The sequence below is a fragment of the Micromys minutus genome (genome assembly GCF_963924665.1).
Source record: "Micromys minutus genome assembly, chromosome: 21".
Lineage (NCBI taxonomy): Eukaryota > Metazoa > Chordata > Mammalia > Rodentia > Muridae > Micromys > Micromys minutus.
Window position 1 is genome coordinate 449,050 of NC_137956.1, and position 17,390 is coordinate 466,439.

At 46.4% G+C, this 17,390-nt stretch overlaps 1 protein-coding gene across 3 annotated transcripts in view; it reads left to right on the forward strand.

Annotated features, from left to right (window-relative positions):
• DAPK2 (death associated protein kinase 2) overlaps positions 1 to 17,390 on the forward strand; it is a 108,762-nt gene that overhangs the window by 58,960 nt on the left and 32,412 nt on the right. For all 3 annotated transcript variants that reach the window (XM_080934749.1, XM_080934748.1, XM_080934747.1), the window contains exons 3-4: positions 1,907 to 2,128; positions 9,425 to 9,563. In XM_080934749.1, coding sequence (XP_080790875.1) covers positions 1,907 to 2,128; positions 9,425 to 9,563 — 361 coding nt within the window. The remainder of the gene's footprint in view (positions 1 to 1,906; positions 2,129 to 9,424; positions 9,564 to 17,390) is intronic.

Below are 17,390 nucleotides of genomic sequence, written 5' to 3' on the forward strand. Positions count from 1 at the left end.
GGCTCAGGCCACCTAGGACCAAAAGCTTTGTCAAGTGTTTGCTGGCACCCGTTCAGGTACCTTATGTCCCCAAGAAGTAAAGTGGCTCCAAGTGGCCATCTGTGTTAGAGATCACATTGAATGTGCTCACTCTGGCTTTCCTCCACCTGTGTCAGCTCTTAGTACGTGGACAACTCAGTGCCAATACTCAGAGCCTAGAGAGCTGTAACTTTAGAATTAGTGGTCCATGTAGTGTAAATTTGACCCCAAGCCTAGCTCCTAGGGACCTCCCAACTTGGGGGTGAGGGCTCCCTCTGCACCTGTTGTCCCTGCCTTTGTTCCCTGTCATTTACCAGCCAGCACAGGGTACATGCTCAGACAGTGTTGAGTGAAGGACAAAGGTGGAGAGATGAATAAATTTGCTTTTGGTGACATCTCTCAAGTGCTTGCTATGACAGGCTGTTTAGGTGTTGGCTATCTGCTTGCTTGCGTAGCTTCATTTTATTTGTGCCAGCCAGTTCATTTAAAAGATCATGTCTTTAAAGAGTATTCTAAAAATAGGATGCTTTCAACGCAATGCTGTCTTCCAAGGTTGGGACAAATGCCCAGAGTTTCTCAGAACTGTAACTTTTACACCAGATTCACTAAGAAAGTATGGTGGGGTTCTTGATCCACAGTGTCCTTTATTAAGCCATTTTCAGAATTATAAATCTGAGCTACTCAGGCAGTGTGTATTTGGCGGGGGGGGGGGTGCAACATGGGACAGAATGGAGGCTGAGAGGGAGGATCTTGGAAGGTAAGGAGGGGGCACTAGCAGTCTCCAGGGATTTAGGTATGTCCCAGCTCATGGCCTGCATTGAGATGGAGAGGCACAAGCTGCCCTCAGAGCACTTAGGGAAGCTGGCTTAGGGCTGCTTGAATCTCTGGCATGGTCACAGTCACCATTTAATGGTCCTTGTCTTGGGAACCTGAGCCAGGTCTTGTCTGTGGGCAGCTGGCTTTGATGCCCAGTTCTGTCATTGATTCTGAGTCACTTCACCTCTCCTTATGCCCTAGTTTTCAAACTTCACAACTCCCTGTTCACACTATGATGATGATTAACTTTGCCAAGTAGGCTTTACCCCCTGTATTAGTCAGAATTCTCTAGAGTCACAGAACTTACCAGTAGTCTCTATACAGTAAGGGAATTTGTTGATGACTTATGGTCTGTAGTCCAACTCCACAACAAAGGTCAGCAGTAGTTGTGAATGGAAGTCCAGGGATCTAGCAGTTGCTCAGTCCCACAAGGCAAGCAGGTAAAGAGAGACAGCCTTCCTTCTCCCAATGTCCTTATGTAGGTCTCCAACAGAAGGTGTGTCCCAGATTAAAGGTGTATACCACCACACCTGGATCTGGGACCTTTTTTGTCCCAGATGACCTTGAGTTCAGAGGTCTCCTTGCCTTAGTTTCCTAAGATTCATAGCCTCTGTGCCTCAAGATCAGGATCACAGGTAAGCCTCCCAATTCTGGATTGTGGTTCATTCCAGATATAGTCAACTTGACAACCAGGAATAGCCATGACACCCCTCCTCCATCCCAACCAGGATCCTCATCTGTTTTTATGGATGTTGTGACTTTAACTGGTCATATAGACCGGGGTCTAGCTGATGCTTTGCCAGGACAAGGCCATGTCAACCTAACCAAGTTAATACTTTCCAGGACCTTTGTACGGTGAGAACAACATTAACATTCCTCTTAGTAAAATGTGAAGATCTGAAGGAAATTCAGTCTCTGCTCTACCCGAGTCACTCACTGCATATCAGCTTGGCAGGGCCACTGACCAGTGACACGCCTTTCTGTCTTGGTAGAGTAACCTGCTTGGTAGCTGGCCATGAGAACCACTTCTCCAGTGTCCACACCTTACTTGTTTGTGTCTGCATCCCCACAGCGGCCAGTTTGCCATCGTGAAGAAGTGCCGGGAGAAGAGCACGGGGCTAGAGTATGCAGCCAAGTTCATCAAGAAGAGGCAGAGCCGGGCCAGCCGTCGGGGTGTGTGCCGGGAGGAAATCGAGCGGGAGGTGAGCATCCTGCGGCAGGTGCTGCACCCCAACATCATCACGCTGCATGACGTCTATGAGAACCGCACCGACGTGGTGCTCATCCTTGAGCTGTGAGTGGGGCACTGGGACCCATGATGTGGGGAGGTGGGGGTGGGAAACCAGACGGAAGCTTAGCCCAGCGAAGATGCAGTTAGCTGTAGGCGGTTCCCTTCTGCCTTCCTTATCCTCATCCTTTTCTAAAAGGAGCCAAAGGAGGGGGTGAGCTTGCTAAGTAGCAAGGATAGCAAGTAATGACCTAACTCTTGCTTTCATGAGATTTTGGAGATCAAGGAGAAGAAACCAGTGATTCTGGCTTATTCCTCAGCCAGAGAACATGCAGCAGGGAGAGCAGAGGGCACCATGGGTAACAGAGGTGGTCAGAAAACAAACATCCTTCCGGCTCTACAAAAGTTTTACCCGGTGTACAACCTGGAAGGGAGAAGAGGTGACCCTGAGACACTATTACAGAAGCGAAGAGGAGGACTCTTAGCCTTGGCTGGAGGGGTTTGGTTTGAGCTCTGAGCTGGAAAGAGATGGAAAGTGACCCAGGACAAAGGTCTTAGAACTGAGAGGCTCTTGGCAAAAGCTGTGTTTGCAGGCTTATAGAATAGCATGGCAAGTTTCTACCTTTGAATTCTATTCTCTTCTGTTTTATTTATTTTGCTTTTATCTTATGTGTGTGGATATAAATCTACCATATGCATACAGAGCCCACAGAGGCTGGAAGAAGGCTTCAGATCTCTAGGAACTGGAGGCATAGTTGCCATACGGATCCAGGGAAACAAACTCGTGTCCTTGGGAAGAACAGCCAGTTGTTTGTTTGTTTGTTTAACTGCTGATCCATCTCTCCAGACCCCATCGATGTTACAGGGCATCTTGTACCTTTGGCAGCTCTTAAACTCTCCTTGTAGACAAGGTTGGCCGTGATCTACTACTGATCTTCCTGTCTCTACCTCCTGAGTCTTGGGATTACAAATGTGTGCCACCACATTGAGTTTATGAAACATAGAATCAAACCTATGCTTCCTGTCTGCTAGGCAAGCATCATACTAGCTGAGTCACCAAACTTCTATTGAATGGCTTTTGCATACAAAGTATTTCAGAAGCAAACTAGTATAGGAGGGGAGACAGTGTAGCCAGATGTGATGGTGGCTGTCTGCAGAGTGTGTCAGGGACAGTGTCCAGGTGGTTTTGAGGTGTCCTCATTTTGAGACACTTGGGCTGCATGATTTGGAAAGGGCAGGAGGAAAGGCGCACATTGTGGACTTGTACTCATGGTGGCATGGCTTTAGAACCCGGCTCCTCACTCGTTAGCTGTGCAGGGGGAGCCATTCGCCCTCTTTGGTCCTCAGTTTTATCCTAAATGGGGATCGAGAAGAAAGCTGCATTCCTCCAGGTGGATGTGAGGGTCAAGTGAGAGAAGATTCAGGAAGGCATATTGTAGGAATGGTGAAGTTTAAGCAAAGCTTTATTTGAGACCCCTCCAGCACAGCACCCCTCCAGTGACACTGTACCTAGTGTTTACTTCAAGGACTCATCAAGGCCTCCCAGTGCTGAGTCAGCCTTGTGTCAGGATTCCTCCGAAGGCGGCCAGAAGCCTCACTCTTGTTTCAAAAAGAAAAGCTGACATCCAGGACCTTGCACACAGCCCATCGTGAGGTTAAGGTTGTGGAAGGACTGGACTCAAACCAGAACCCTTCCTGAGACAGACTCAAGGTGTCCCTTGCAGTAACCATGAGGTTCCAGCACCTGCCCCAAGTCAGGGTGGGGACAGGAAGCTGGATGATGTCACCATGAGACACAGAAAATGCTGTGCTAGATTGATCTCCAGCACCCATTCAATTCTGCAGCATGAACAGTAAATGAACAAAAGAAATAAAAAGGAAAGGAAAGGGCATGACTGCTTCTGGGTATGGTGGAAGAAAAGTTTGTTCTAGATACTCGGGAGAGCACGGCCAGAGGCAGGTACATGTGGGAGAATCCAGAAAGGTCATATCCTGAACCATGTGAGGACAGGGAGAGGGAAGCCAAGAGAGCAGCCAGGAGGCCAAAGGTACTAGGAGACAGAGAGGCTGGAAACCAAAATGTCTGGATCATATAGGAAAGAGCCTCTGGAGAAAGGGAAAACCCAGTCCTTGGGCAGGAAAGTTCCAGACATAAGGTGTGGCTTACCAGTCACACCCAGTAACTGGTAGAGAACTTGGTCCATTTCGATATGTTAAAGCTGTTTGTCCCAGCTTTGAAATTTGACAGGAGGTTTGCTCCAGTGTTCACCCATGTCCTCCCTCCTCCACCCTAAAGTAAACACTAGCCTGTTGCTGAGATTAAATATGTTCCGACAAAAACAACTTGAGGGAGGAGGGGTTTACTTTGACCTGCCCTGTGAGGGGGCAGTCCATCACAGCAGGAAAGGCTGCTGGTCACATGGCGGCCAAATGCATAGCTCACACTCTCTCTATTCAGTCTAATAAAATTGAATATTGACCAAATATAATTCCAAATTTTTTAGTAACCACATTGAATAGGTAAGAAGTAATAGGTGGCCTGATGTTAATGATAATTTTGTTGATTCCAACACATACTGACTTTAATATGTAGGCAGTATGAGATTATTGATGAGCATAATATATATAATATATATAATATATATATATATATATATATATATATATATATATATATATATATATATATATATATATTCTAAGTCTGTATAAGCTAATATGGTTTGACACTCAGAACACATATTTGCTTATGGGTGTTGCTCTGGTTTAAGTGAGGAGCAGTAATATTTAAACAGTAAACTTGTACTTCATGAAGAAATTCTATACTTCATTAAATTGTGGATTTAAAATTAGGTTAAATTTAGAAATTCAGTTCCTTTGTCACATTGGTCATATTTCAAGTGCTCAGTAACCACACATGTTTAGTGGCTAAATATTGTTGAATAGACTGGACAGAGGTGCTCAGCAAATAGAGGAGCTTGTATACAGCCCAGAGCACTCACGCACACTGTTACGGGGGTGCAGAAAAGGTTGAAAAGGGCAAATCCTGTCATTTTCTAGAGAAGAAGACTTATGTGTAAGTTAGAGGCCATGCTTAGATTATCCAGAGTCCACGAAGAGGCCATATTTTCTAAAACTAAGAAGAGGAAGCTTTAGGGACCATCTTGCTCAATCTGCTCTTGTTCAGGTGGGAAAACCATGGCTTTCCTAGAGAAATGAGTCAGCAGGTTACAACCAGTCAGGTCTAGCATGTGTTCCTCTTTGTTGTCTGTCTCAGTCCATTCTGACTATGGCACCCCATCCCCCTCTCCCCAAAATTTATGTCATCCCCTCATGTGAAATAGATCCATTAAACCCTAAGAGGCCTGAAAAGTCGTAACTGATTTCAGCATCAGAATTTAAACATTGATGGAAATATAGGCCCGATGGCATATGCCTTTGATCCCAGAGCTTGGGAGGCAGACCAACTCTTGTGAGTTTGAAACCTCTGTGTCTACAGAGGGAGTTCTAGGCCAGCCAGAGCTACAAATGAAGACCTTGTCCAAAAAACAAAACATCCAAACAGAAGCCAGCGTCTTAGGGGAGCACATTCAGGTCAGTTATAGATGAGAGTTGAGGGGATCCATTCTGAGGCAAACTACAAAGGAGCATTGTGATTTTTAAAGTTCTGTGTGTGGTAGGTGTAGTGTAGACCTTTCTATTCCAAAGGAGCAAACTGGAAAAGAAGAAATGAGTGACAGGTCTTAAGTCAGTCTAAGACCACTTTTGGCTCAATAATTTGCCCTCTGTCTTTGCTCTCAGTAGTCTACACCATAACCCCCACAGGTTGGAGCTGTCTGGCTATGGCTCTTCTAGACAAGAATTGTATAGAAGGGTCCACTGGTCTGGAGTCTCCAGGCAACCTGATCGCCTGCTGCAGCAGGTGCTCTCTGCATTGGCCTCTACCCCCACACAGTTCTCTTTCCAGGGCCTCCTCCCTCTGAGGCATCCTTTGAAATTCTGGGGGAAGTAGTCACAACTACACAGCTTTGCTTGGCACAGAGGAACAAGTGAGCCACACCTGGAGTGACTGATGAGTGTGGTGTTGGAGTTCAGGAAGCAAAGGTCTCAACATGAACCAGGCTGACCAGTGGGTGGGGTGGAGGCTCTACCTTGGATAGGGATCTGTCCCCCAGGCCCTGTGTGTGGCCTGGTGACTGGAGTGACACTGTTACCCTATGTGAAGTCTGAGGTGACTTGAAACCATTATCTCATTGTCTTGGACAATAGGCCCTTTATACAGTTGACTAATCTCCATTGTTTTGATGACTAACACCTGGCCTTCCTTGGGGTAGCTGATCCTTGTAAATCTCCTTATCAAGCACACCTCAGCCCCACCTTGAGTTCTCTGCCACAGAGTTTCTCATGGTTTGCTTCCCAGCAGGGATAGGCTGAAAAAAACTTTAAACTTTTACATCTTCCTGATTTTTTTTTTAAAAGTGTGTGTGTGTGTGTGTGTGTGTGTGTGTGTGTGTGTGTGTGTGTATAATATTCCTATTTGGGCCAGTGAAATTGCTCAGTGAGTAAAGGTGCCTGTCACCAAGTTTGATGACCTGAGTTTGATCCCTGGGACCCATGTAGTGGAAGGAGAGAACTGACTCCTGCAAGCTGTTTACACACACACAGACACACACACAGACACACACACACACACACACACACACACACACATTTACATTTTACTGTGTCAAGAGGAGCAGACCCCTTCATCAGCATTGTGCTTAGACATTTTCTTAGCCAGATACCCAGTCTTGTCTCTCACAAGTTTGACCTTTCATAAGACACTAGCAGGTGAACACATTCAGTGGCATTTCTCTGCTATTTTGTTACAAGAATGGTGATGAAATACTTTCACTGACTGAAGCCCTGTTTCTCAGTTCTACCTGCAAACCTCATCAGAATGGTGGGCCACTGTTTGTATTTCTACTCCAGTTCTATCAGAACTATGGAGATGCTTTCAGGGCGAGACTCCCCTCCCCAGAACTGTTCTCTGAGACTCACTTAGGACATTGAAGACTAATCCCAGCATGCATTTCACAACTTGCCTCAGCACCTTACCTACTTCTGAAGCCACTCCCAAATTAGCTTTCTGCTTTGCTGGCTTTTTTGGTTACAGCTTCACCCTGCTCAATACAAACATCCTATGTTGGGCTCTTCAAGCAGCTATAGAACAAAAATACCACAAACTGGTATTTATTTCTTATACTTCTCAAGGCTGGGAAATTCAAGATCAAAGTACCAGACTTGTCTGGGAGGAACTTGCTTCATAGGTAGTTGTCTTTCTGTATAGCAGGAAAGTTGGTATTTGGGGTTCACCAGAACACGAAGGCAGATCGTTTTGGTTTTTTTTTTTTTTTTTTTTTTTTTTTGGTAAGAGACTTATTAGAAGAATTATTAGTGCTGTAGATAGACATTGCAAGGGCTTTAAAGAGAGTTTAGACCCACAAGGACTAGGTGAATTCTTTTGTAGGTTTCAGAGGGGATAAAGTGGTCCCATGCTATGTGATTGACAAATAGCTCATAGTACATGCTTGGAACCTGGCTGTCTCTGGTAGGAGAAGGTGAAAGATTTGGCCCTCAGTTAATATGTGAGTCTATCATAGCTGATGTGCTGCCGGAAGCTCCTGATTGCTTAGGGTGCTTATAAAGCTTCCTTCTGGGAGGCCACAGCAGCCGAGAGAGTAGAGTCAGAGACAGGCTGAGTGGCTGGAGGCCCACACATACCAGTTAGGACGTCAGCAATAGCAAGTTCTTCATCTCATCCCACTCCACTTTTGTTTCACTTTGGTTTTTGTCCTTTATGAGTTTGGGTCTTTTTAATTCAGGATGGCCTGGCAGTGGCTGTCTGGACTGGACTGGCCTTGAGCTTGTGACAGTCCTGCTTTTGTCCCACAAGTGCTTGAGACCGTGCTTGCGGACTTTTAATTTTATACACACCATATTTCATAAAATTATTTGTAAGTTAAGAAGAGTTAAGCAAAGCTAAATAAACCATATATATGTATATGTATGTATGTATGTATGTGCATGTTTAAATCATATATAGGATCCTTCTATGTGTCTCTGTCCTGGAACTCACCAAGGTTTACCTGTTCCCATCTCCTAATTTCTGGGTTTAAAACCAAGCCTGGATAAACTGTAGGACTTTTAAAGATAATGCATATTGATGCCTGGACCATGGGCATGGTCCTGTTGGTAAAGTGCTCGCTGTATAGGCATGAAGACGTAGGTCCAGGTCACTAGCTCTCGCTTACGCTGCGCATCTCTGATTCTGCACTAGGGAAAGGGGACAGAAGAGCTTGCAGGCATCCCGTTTAGCTGAATCCAGAGTTCTAGGTTCAGCAAGAGATCTTGTCTCAAAATAGAAGGCAGAGAACACTTGAGAAAGACATTTGACATTGATCTCTTGCTTCACTTGTGTGTGAGCACAAGTGAATGCCCATGCAGTCAGTACGAACGCAGACTTCATGGGATCAGACATTGGGTCTAGGGAGCTTCTAAGTGGGCAGTCCCAAGACAGGGAAAACCATTCTTAGCTGAGTCCAGGACAGTTAGGAATCTGTCACCTGGTGATCTACGTGGCAAACGCATATTGGAGGGTGTCCCTGACAGTGATGGACTGGTGTGCCTCGCTGTAGTCTGTGGTCTCTCCTTTCATGGATCGTGTGTGAAGGAATTGTTATTCATTGGTCTGGTGGCTGCAATCAATTCTCAGGAGATAATTTCTTTATTAACACAAATAATTCACTTGTCATTCTCTGCCTTCTGGATATTCGGGGCAGATGGTACTTGTTCATATGTACAAACAAGATACCAAGTCAGGGTCTGGGGAGGTGGGTTAACAGCTGAAGGTACTTGTTGCTCCAAGGCTGAAGGCTGAGTTCATCCCTGAAACAAACATGACTGGCAGGAGAGAACTGACTCCAGCAAGTTGTCCTCTGACTTCTGCCTGTGTGCCATGGGCATGTGTGCCCATCATTACCAACTAACTAACCCTGTGCCAGGTCACTGTTCACCAGTGTCAGTGCTGCCTGCTCCCCGAAGTGTAACCCACAATGGCCACAGCCTGCTCTTTACTGACAGCGAGGGACCTGGGCCTAGAGCCTTTCTGGGAACACCCTCGTGTGATTCTTTACCCTCAGCTCCAACAAAAAGAACTGAAGCAAAGCCAGTATTAGGAACTGGTTAGACCAAGCTCCAGGCAGGGCAAGGGAAATCCTACTTTTCAGACAATCTGACAGTCATCTGTAGACCTGCTCCCACTAGCCGGGCCTCACGACATACAAAACTAATGGCCTGGCCCTCCCCACCGGTGTCTTCCAGAGTGTCCGGAGGAGAGCTGTTCGATTTCCTGGCCCAGAAGGAGTCGTTAAGTGAGGAGGAAGCCACCAGCTTCATAAAGCAGATCCTGGATGGGGTGAATTACCTTCACACAAAGAAAATTGCTCACTTTGATCTTAAGGTCAGTAAGGGGAGTAAAAGGCATGCAGTGTTTAGGAAGAAAGGACCCTGTCCCCTTGTCATATTTACAAAGTGTCTAGTGCCCACAGGCCCACTCCACGCACCTCAACCCCAAACCTGACCCTGGGTGGAGGAACGGCCTGTTGCACGTGTCCACTTCCGTTCGACTTCTCCCAGGTCTTCCACACGTGGGGCTCACTACACGCTGTTTGAACACTTTATCTCTTCCAGGGAGCAGGTAAGGCATACTGTAAAAAATGTTAGAAAACAGCAACAAGAAACTTGAAACAAAACTCATTTCACAAGAGGAAACTTACTGATGAGGAAGAGCGAAATCATGAGTGGGCAGAACTATCAGGATTTGCAGAATTGCTGAGGCTGTCTGATACTCTAGACCCAGCACAGCATGGCTTTCTGTGTCTCCTCACTGGAGATGACAGATCTTGGAGCCCAAGGACCATTGGCTGCCTGCTCCTCCCTCACCCCAAATTGGAGCCACAAGACTGCTTCCAGGGCCCACTGATCATTTGTGGTAACTGGTGTTCAGGGTTGAGAAAGTTCATCGTGACCATGTTTCACTGCATGTACGGCTGTGGTCAGGACAGAAGGACTGGCTCTTTGAGTAACTGAGCTCAGGCATGGAGACTGGGGGATGGGGGGCTTTGCAGAGCTGACTCACTGAAGTCCTTTTACCTCATGGAATAGATTCCTGTTTATAGGAGGATGCCCACACAGTTTGGCTGTTTTTGCTTCTTTATTTTGCTTTTGAGTCACACTCTTATATACCTCAGGCTGACCTCAAACTTGTTGGCCTCGAATTCTTGATTCTCCTGCCTCTGCTTCCCACTTGCTGGATTTACAGGTGTACACTGCCACACCTGGCTGTCTGTCTGTCTTTGCAGAAACCCCTGTGCAGTCTTGTGCATGGTGGTCAGCATTCTTTCTGGGCTTAGTCTCTTCTTCTTTCTTTCTTTTTGTTTTTGGAGACAGGGTTTCTTTGTGCAGCTCTGAATGTCCTCAAACTCCCTCTGTAGACCAGGCTGGCCCCAAACTCAGAGAAATATGCCTGTCCCTGGCTCCAGGGTGCCCCTCCACCCACCTGATTAGATCCTTTTTATAAGGAGATTTGTGCAGGAGGCAGAAAAGAAAGATCAGCCATTCTAAGAGTCATGACAGAAAGAAGCGTGGTGGGAGAAGGGGTGGGTGTGGGTGGGGGCGTTGGAGCTGGTGAGCCCTAAGGACAGACCTTTATTTAACTCCTCCTGAAGTTATCAGGGAGAGCTGCTTGGGAAAGCTGGCATTTGATTTTTCTAAAGAATTGACAGGGATTTGCAGAGGGAGAGGACCATCTGAGGAAGAAAGACTTATATACTGTGTATGTAATCACAGTATTGCAAACATTCAATCAAGTACAGAGAAAGGACCTGTGTACATGGAGAAGAGGCTAGGAAGAGGCCACAAGCAACTGAGAACCGCTAAGGCTGAGCCAAGGAGGCCCTTTACCCTGAGAGGTACAAGGGGCCAGGGTAGCATGCCATGTTTCAGCTTGATCCCTCTGGCCAGGAAGATGGATGTAAAGGGAACAGCTGGGCATCCAGGAGCCAAAAGCAGTAATCTAGGTAAGGGACAGTATGGGACAGAGGTGAAACTCAGAATTGCTTAGGTGCTTAATTTTGTGTGAAGGTAAGGAGGAGGTAGTGTCTACAATGACACTGTATTTTGGCTTGAGGGACTGATCCAGAGAGAACAGGACATGCCCACAGTCTCACACCAAGGGTGTGGGCTCAGTTCCCATGTGTGAATCCCTGTCTTACTCCAGCCTGGTGCCCTTTCTGATGCCAGTTATTACAGACTTTTCTAAATGATTTCTATTGACGATGGCTTACAGAGTCCTCCCAGGGGGTCACAAAAATCATTGGGGATCCCAGTGGAAGGTAGGTCTGGCCAAGCTTTTGTAGGATAGTGATACACCAGGCAGGTAATGGTCTAACTGGGTTGCCCCTGTGTCTCCTTCCTAATGACACTGTAGGCAGTTAACTTAGTTCCGTGGGTCTTCACTGGCTCCTGGACACTGCCTCCCTTTGTCTTTTCTCCTGTGGCTGCTAGAGACAGAAGGGTTTGCTCTGGTGAAGCAGAGCCTGGTTGGAGTCAGCTGTGTTGGGCTTTATGCTTGATCCTGCCCTACACCAGAAGATGCATGAACCTTGGTTTTTCAACCCTGATGTAGCTCCCACCAGCTACCTGGGAGAATTGACCTATGAGGGGAACAGCACTCAGTGGTGCATGCGGAGTACGTATTGTGCTGCTATTGTTACTTCCCTTCCCAGAAGAGTGGAAAAGAAAACACAACTCTTATTACAGTGTTTTGGGCTCTGCTAGACTAGGAAAACAAACTCTAGTAATGCAGAGAGCTGAGACTTGCTGTGTGGTAGGATGGCTGATGGGGCTATTTCTAGCTCTTAGACTCAATCTGAACATTTTCCATGACCTAAAGACAGTCTGAGTTTACTCTAGTACCTGTAGGGAAAAGATGCTGCTAAGCCTATCCATGGCCTCCAGGTGTGTAGACTGACTTTCTGACTCTTCCTTCTTGGCCTAGGTCCAGATAGGCAACTCTGGGAAATGAGGGGCGGCAGGACCACAGTGGATTCTCCACATGGCTAGTAGACATCTATATTCTGGGTATACTTGGTTTATTTCAGAGTTTCTCCTCTGAGTTGGACTGTATCCTTTCCTCTCTACCAACCAAATCTAACCCGAGATCTCTGAAATAGAAGGTGGTCCCTAGAATTGATGGTATATTGAAGCAAAAATAATAAATCACAAGAAATGATTAAAATTATATGTAATCCAGAAGCTTAAAACTCTGAGGAGGCTTTTAGTTTTTATGAACACAAGTAAGAGGGTAAATTCCAGAGCAAGGAATCCCCCAAAACCCAAGTTTCTGAGCTCCTTTATGACCAAAATTATCCTCAGGGCTGACCTATGGTCCTGGTGTGATAGAGACCACTGGGCAAGCTTTCATAAGAGTGGTCATGGCAACACTTTAAAGACATAGTACTCTCTAGAATCCAGCATGCTTACACCTTTTTCTTTATTTGATCTTCATGGCAGCAGAAGGTGATGTCATATTTTTGCAAACCAAATACTTGGGATTCAGAGAGATTAAGTAACACGCTCAAGATCACACAGGTATCAGATGACAGCTCAGCACTTGTTATTCATACAGTTAATCCAAGGTCTGGGCTGGGCTATACATTTTGTTTTGGTTCTCAGAGACAAGGTCTCATGTAGGCAAGGCTGGCTTCAAACTTATCATATAGCCAAAGATGGCTGGACACCTGATTCCCTGCTTATGCCTCCCAGTGGCACGCATATACCTGGTTTCTAGTCCTTTTCTTTTCCCTTGTTTCCTTCTTCCCCCTCCTCCCTTTCTTCCTTTCTTTCTTTGGGTCAATATGTTCTCCATTTTCTAGCTGAGCAAAGTAAAATGCTGTCCTGTAGCTGTCTTTGGCTACTTTGTGGGCTCTTCTTTCTTCCACTCTTTTTCATCCCTTTTCTTTCACCCTTTCAATCTCCTATTACTAGAGAAGAGAGAAAAAAGGAGAGGAGGGAGCTGTCAACATTATCATTAGACTACTTGCTACTGATTGGAGCCTTTGAGTTCCCTGGGGCAAGCTTGTCAGGATATCTAATTTCTTCTTCTTCTTCTCCTCCTCCTCCTCCTCTTCTCTCCTTGTTTCTTTTTTGCACACTATTACTTAACAATAATAGACTATGATGAACAACAACCAACAACCCACCCTGCCTCTTAGAAACCTAGTATATATTTAAAGATTTATTTGTTTATTTTCCATTTTATTGGATATATTTTATTAACATTTCAAATGTTGTCCCCTTGATTTATTTTTTTTAAAGATTTATTTATTGAGTACACTATAGCTGTCTTCAGACACACCAGAAGAGGCCATCAGATCCCATTACACAGTGGTTGTGAGCTTGGATTTGAACTCAGGACCTCTGGAAGAGCAGTCAGTGCTTTTAACCACTGAGCCATCTCTCTAGCCTGGCCCTGGTATTTATATGCCCTCTGAAAAATCTCCAGAATTCCAAACGTCACACAATCACAGATACTCTCTGCAGCTGACAAAATCACACCCCTCCTAGAGCACGAGGCAAATCATAGTCAGCTGCTGTGGACAATCTGAAGCCACTCCACATCGTATACCTGGGATTAAAACAAAAGCACATTCTTAAAATATTTCTGTGTTTTATAAAGAAACCAAAATTCTCACTACACTGTCCTCTTTCCTTTTGTGAACATTTCTTTTCCTAACATTTCCTGGCATTTCATGTTAGGGGGCTCTGAGGTGTCTGGCTTCCTCCAGCTGTGTGTTGCCCTCTACCTGAGCCCAGCCTCCCCCGACTAAAGTATTGTTCACATGGTTTCTTTGAAGTTCCATCACAGCAAATCAGGAGCCCTAACAACGTAGCGAATCTCAATAGAAACAGAAGTCTCCAGTTCAATTTTTGGTAATTAGCTCTGCTAAACACTCACAGAATTCTTACCAGCTTGATAATCCCTCCCATGAACCAGTTGCCTCCTGGTTCTCTGAGACCCAGTGGACAAAGGTACTTGTGAGCAAGATGGTGGTGAATTCAGTGCTATCTGTGGCGGTGGCAGTGATGAGTAATAATGGCACTTGGCATCCGTGGAACACTTACTATATGAAGGCTAATAGAGTAAAATAAGGTAAAATAAAAGCACATACCATACGTCTGAAATGTGGAGCTCGCTAGGGGACACGTGCTGGGCATGCGTGAGTTCCCATGTTGACACCGGTTCATTTGAGGGGGATGGTGGCACCCTGAGGGGTCCATATGAAGACTCTTTTCTCTGTGTCTGTCACTCAAGCTGCTCGTGCAGTAGTGCTGAGGCAGAAGCTCTGAGGTTATGCCATAGAAAAATCACTAGGAGGCTCCTGGGACATCACTGGGCCTCCTTAACTACCACACAGGTTGTGGTGGTACACGGCTTTGATCCCAGCACTCAGGAGGCAGAGGAAGGTAGATCTCTTGAGTTCAAGGACAGCCTGGTCTACAGAGGAAGTTCCAGGACAGCCAGGGCCACACAGAAAAACCCTGTCATGCAAACAAGCAAACAAACAAACAAAAAGCCTAAAAGACAAACAAAACGACCTAACCTAGCCATATTCATTTTCCCATTTGAGTGATGAATCAGCCAAGACTCAGAGATAGGTGTGGCCTGCTAGGGTCCCACAGTTAGCACAGGGCAGAAACAGACACTAACTCATGTATTGCTCATGCCAGTCGCTCCTGGAGACAAATGTGAGCACTGTGATTCTTTGCAGAGGTTGCTTTACAACATCAACTGAGCCCATCAGACTTTATTTTAATGTGGTCCCCAGGGAGTTCTAAGAAGCATTTGGTCCCTGGATCACTGAGGGACCCAAACACAGCATGGAACTCAGAATATTCGAATCTGGGTCAGATTCCTCATGGTTTAGATAGGGGCGGTAGGAACGCCCTGATGAGGAATATATGCCGACGAGAGCCTGTAGCAAGTGTTGTTTGACGTGCGGCACAGACTGTGAAGCCTGTGTGCTTGCTGACTGATCCAACACTGGAAACCAGGGACCCCAGCACAGCCTTGCGAAGGGTGGCACACCTGTTGTCCTAAGCACTTGGGAGATATAACCAGCAAGGTCCACATTGCAGGTTCTAGGCTCTGGCCAAAGCTACCCAGTGAGACCTTGTCTCAAAAACAGACAGACAGACAGACAAACAGACAAATAGTGCATCCTTACTTCTCTTTCTTCCCAGAAGAGCAAAGATCAGGCAGTGATTTCCTTTCCTGTTTTTCCCAACTTGGCAAGAGGTCAGAGCCACATAGTGGTCTCTCTGCTGGTGGCTGGGTGGAGGCTGTGGGTTGACAAATTTAAGGGCAACCTGGTTCTTCCCTTCCCTAAGGCTCAGCTGGGAAAAGCAGGGAGCTGGGGCACAGAGCCATGGTGAAATGCCCACTGTGCCAGCAGGCTGGCGATCGCAAGGACACGGCTGCACCAATCAGAGGACAGGAGGCATCGAGGGTGGGAGCACAGAGGATATAGGCTTAGCTCAAGGCCTCACTGTTGGCTGAGCCATTGTCCACAACTCTTGACTTCTTGCCTTGGTTTCTTCATCTGTGTGGCCTGAACCCTGACAGGGCCAGAAGAGATGAGGACCTTATGAACTGTACATTCTACATGACTGTGTTTCTGTGCATACACAGATAAATGCCGTGAGGAACGTTGGAAAGGGATTTTATTATTATTATTATTAACACAGCAGGGAAAGTAAGACTCATTTCCAGCAATCCAAGAATGGTGGCTCATCCCTGTCATTTGAGTGCTCAGTAGGCTGAGGCAGGATACCACGTGCTCTGGGCTAGCCTGTGCTACAGAGTGAGAGCCTATCTGAAAAAACAAAGATAATAACAACAGAAGACTTACTCCCAGAATGCTTGGGTACAGTGGCCCTGTAGGTAGAGATCGCTCTCCGGGATGCCCGGGGAAGAAAGGCTGGGCTGCAGGCTTAGCTGATAGCTCCTGGGAAAGACACGGTTTGGGAGATGTCTGAAAGGAAGGCAGATGAGCAGATCCTCATTCCGGGGAAGACTGAACAGCACAGTACAGTGTTGAGGCTCCGCCTGTGCTCCACCCTATGAGCTTCCTAATCACCAGCTGAAGTGGTCGCAGCCCCTTGACCCTTTCACAGGCGTCACCTAAGACCATCAGAAGACACAGATAGTTACATTACAGTTCACAATTGTAGCAACATTGCAGTTGTGAATTAACAGCAAAAACTGTTTTATGGCTGGGGCTGCCACAACCTGAGGAACTGCATTAAAGTGTTGCAGTGTGGGGCTGTAGAGATGGCTCAGTGGTTAGAGCACCAATTGCTCTTCCAGAGGTCCTGAGTTCAATTCCCAGCAACCACATGGTGGCTCACAACCATCTGTAATGGGATCTGATGCCCTCTTCTGTGTGTCTGAAGACAGCGACAGTGCACTCACATATATAAAATAAATAATTTTTAAAAGGGTCACAGCATTAGGAAGCTCGAGGACCACTGCTCTAGAGGTAGCTTTTGTTATCCCTTATTTGTAGACGAGAACATTGTTTGCCCAATGTCAGACTGATGTTCATGGCAATGAGAAAGATGATCCCAGATTCCAAGACCTGTGCTGTTGAGCATTAACCCCCACAGGCTTTTTCCTGAAGACAGGCTGTGTGACAGGTATGCGTGAACTGTATAGGTTTGCTCGTTTGCTTGCTTATAACCAGTAACTGCACAGCTAGTACAAGGCTGGCCCATCTCGGATGCTTAGAGATAGCAGTAAGAGGAAAAGACCCTGACTTCCTCCTGGAGCGATGTGGGCGGGACAGTAAGGAAGTGATTATCACACTGGTGGTGTTTTGCCGGAGGCTGCATAATCATGACCAAGGTCCTGAGGTCAGAACCCTTAGTGTGTTAGAGGAATGGGTCACAGACATTCCTGTGTGGGTGCTGAGTTTGTGCGGTGAGGCAGGAGAGGAACTGTTCGGATGGGGGTCATCTGGCAGAATAAGCTGCTTGTTGGGGAGGTGGTGGTGGAGGTAGTGGAGGTGAGGTAGGTGCTAAACTGGCAGTAAGGGCCAAGGGGCCAGGAAGTCTGTGAGTGGCAGACATACTGGGGCACTGGCTACACTGGAGGCTTGTGGGTCAGAACTGTTTATGATCGATCTGTTTTGCTTTCTCAGGTTGCTCAGAGGTGCTTGACCACTCT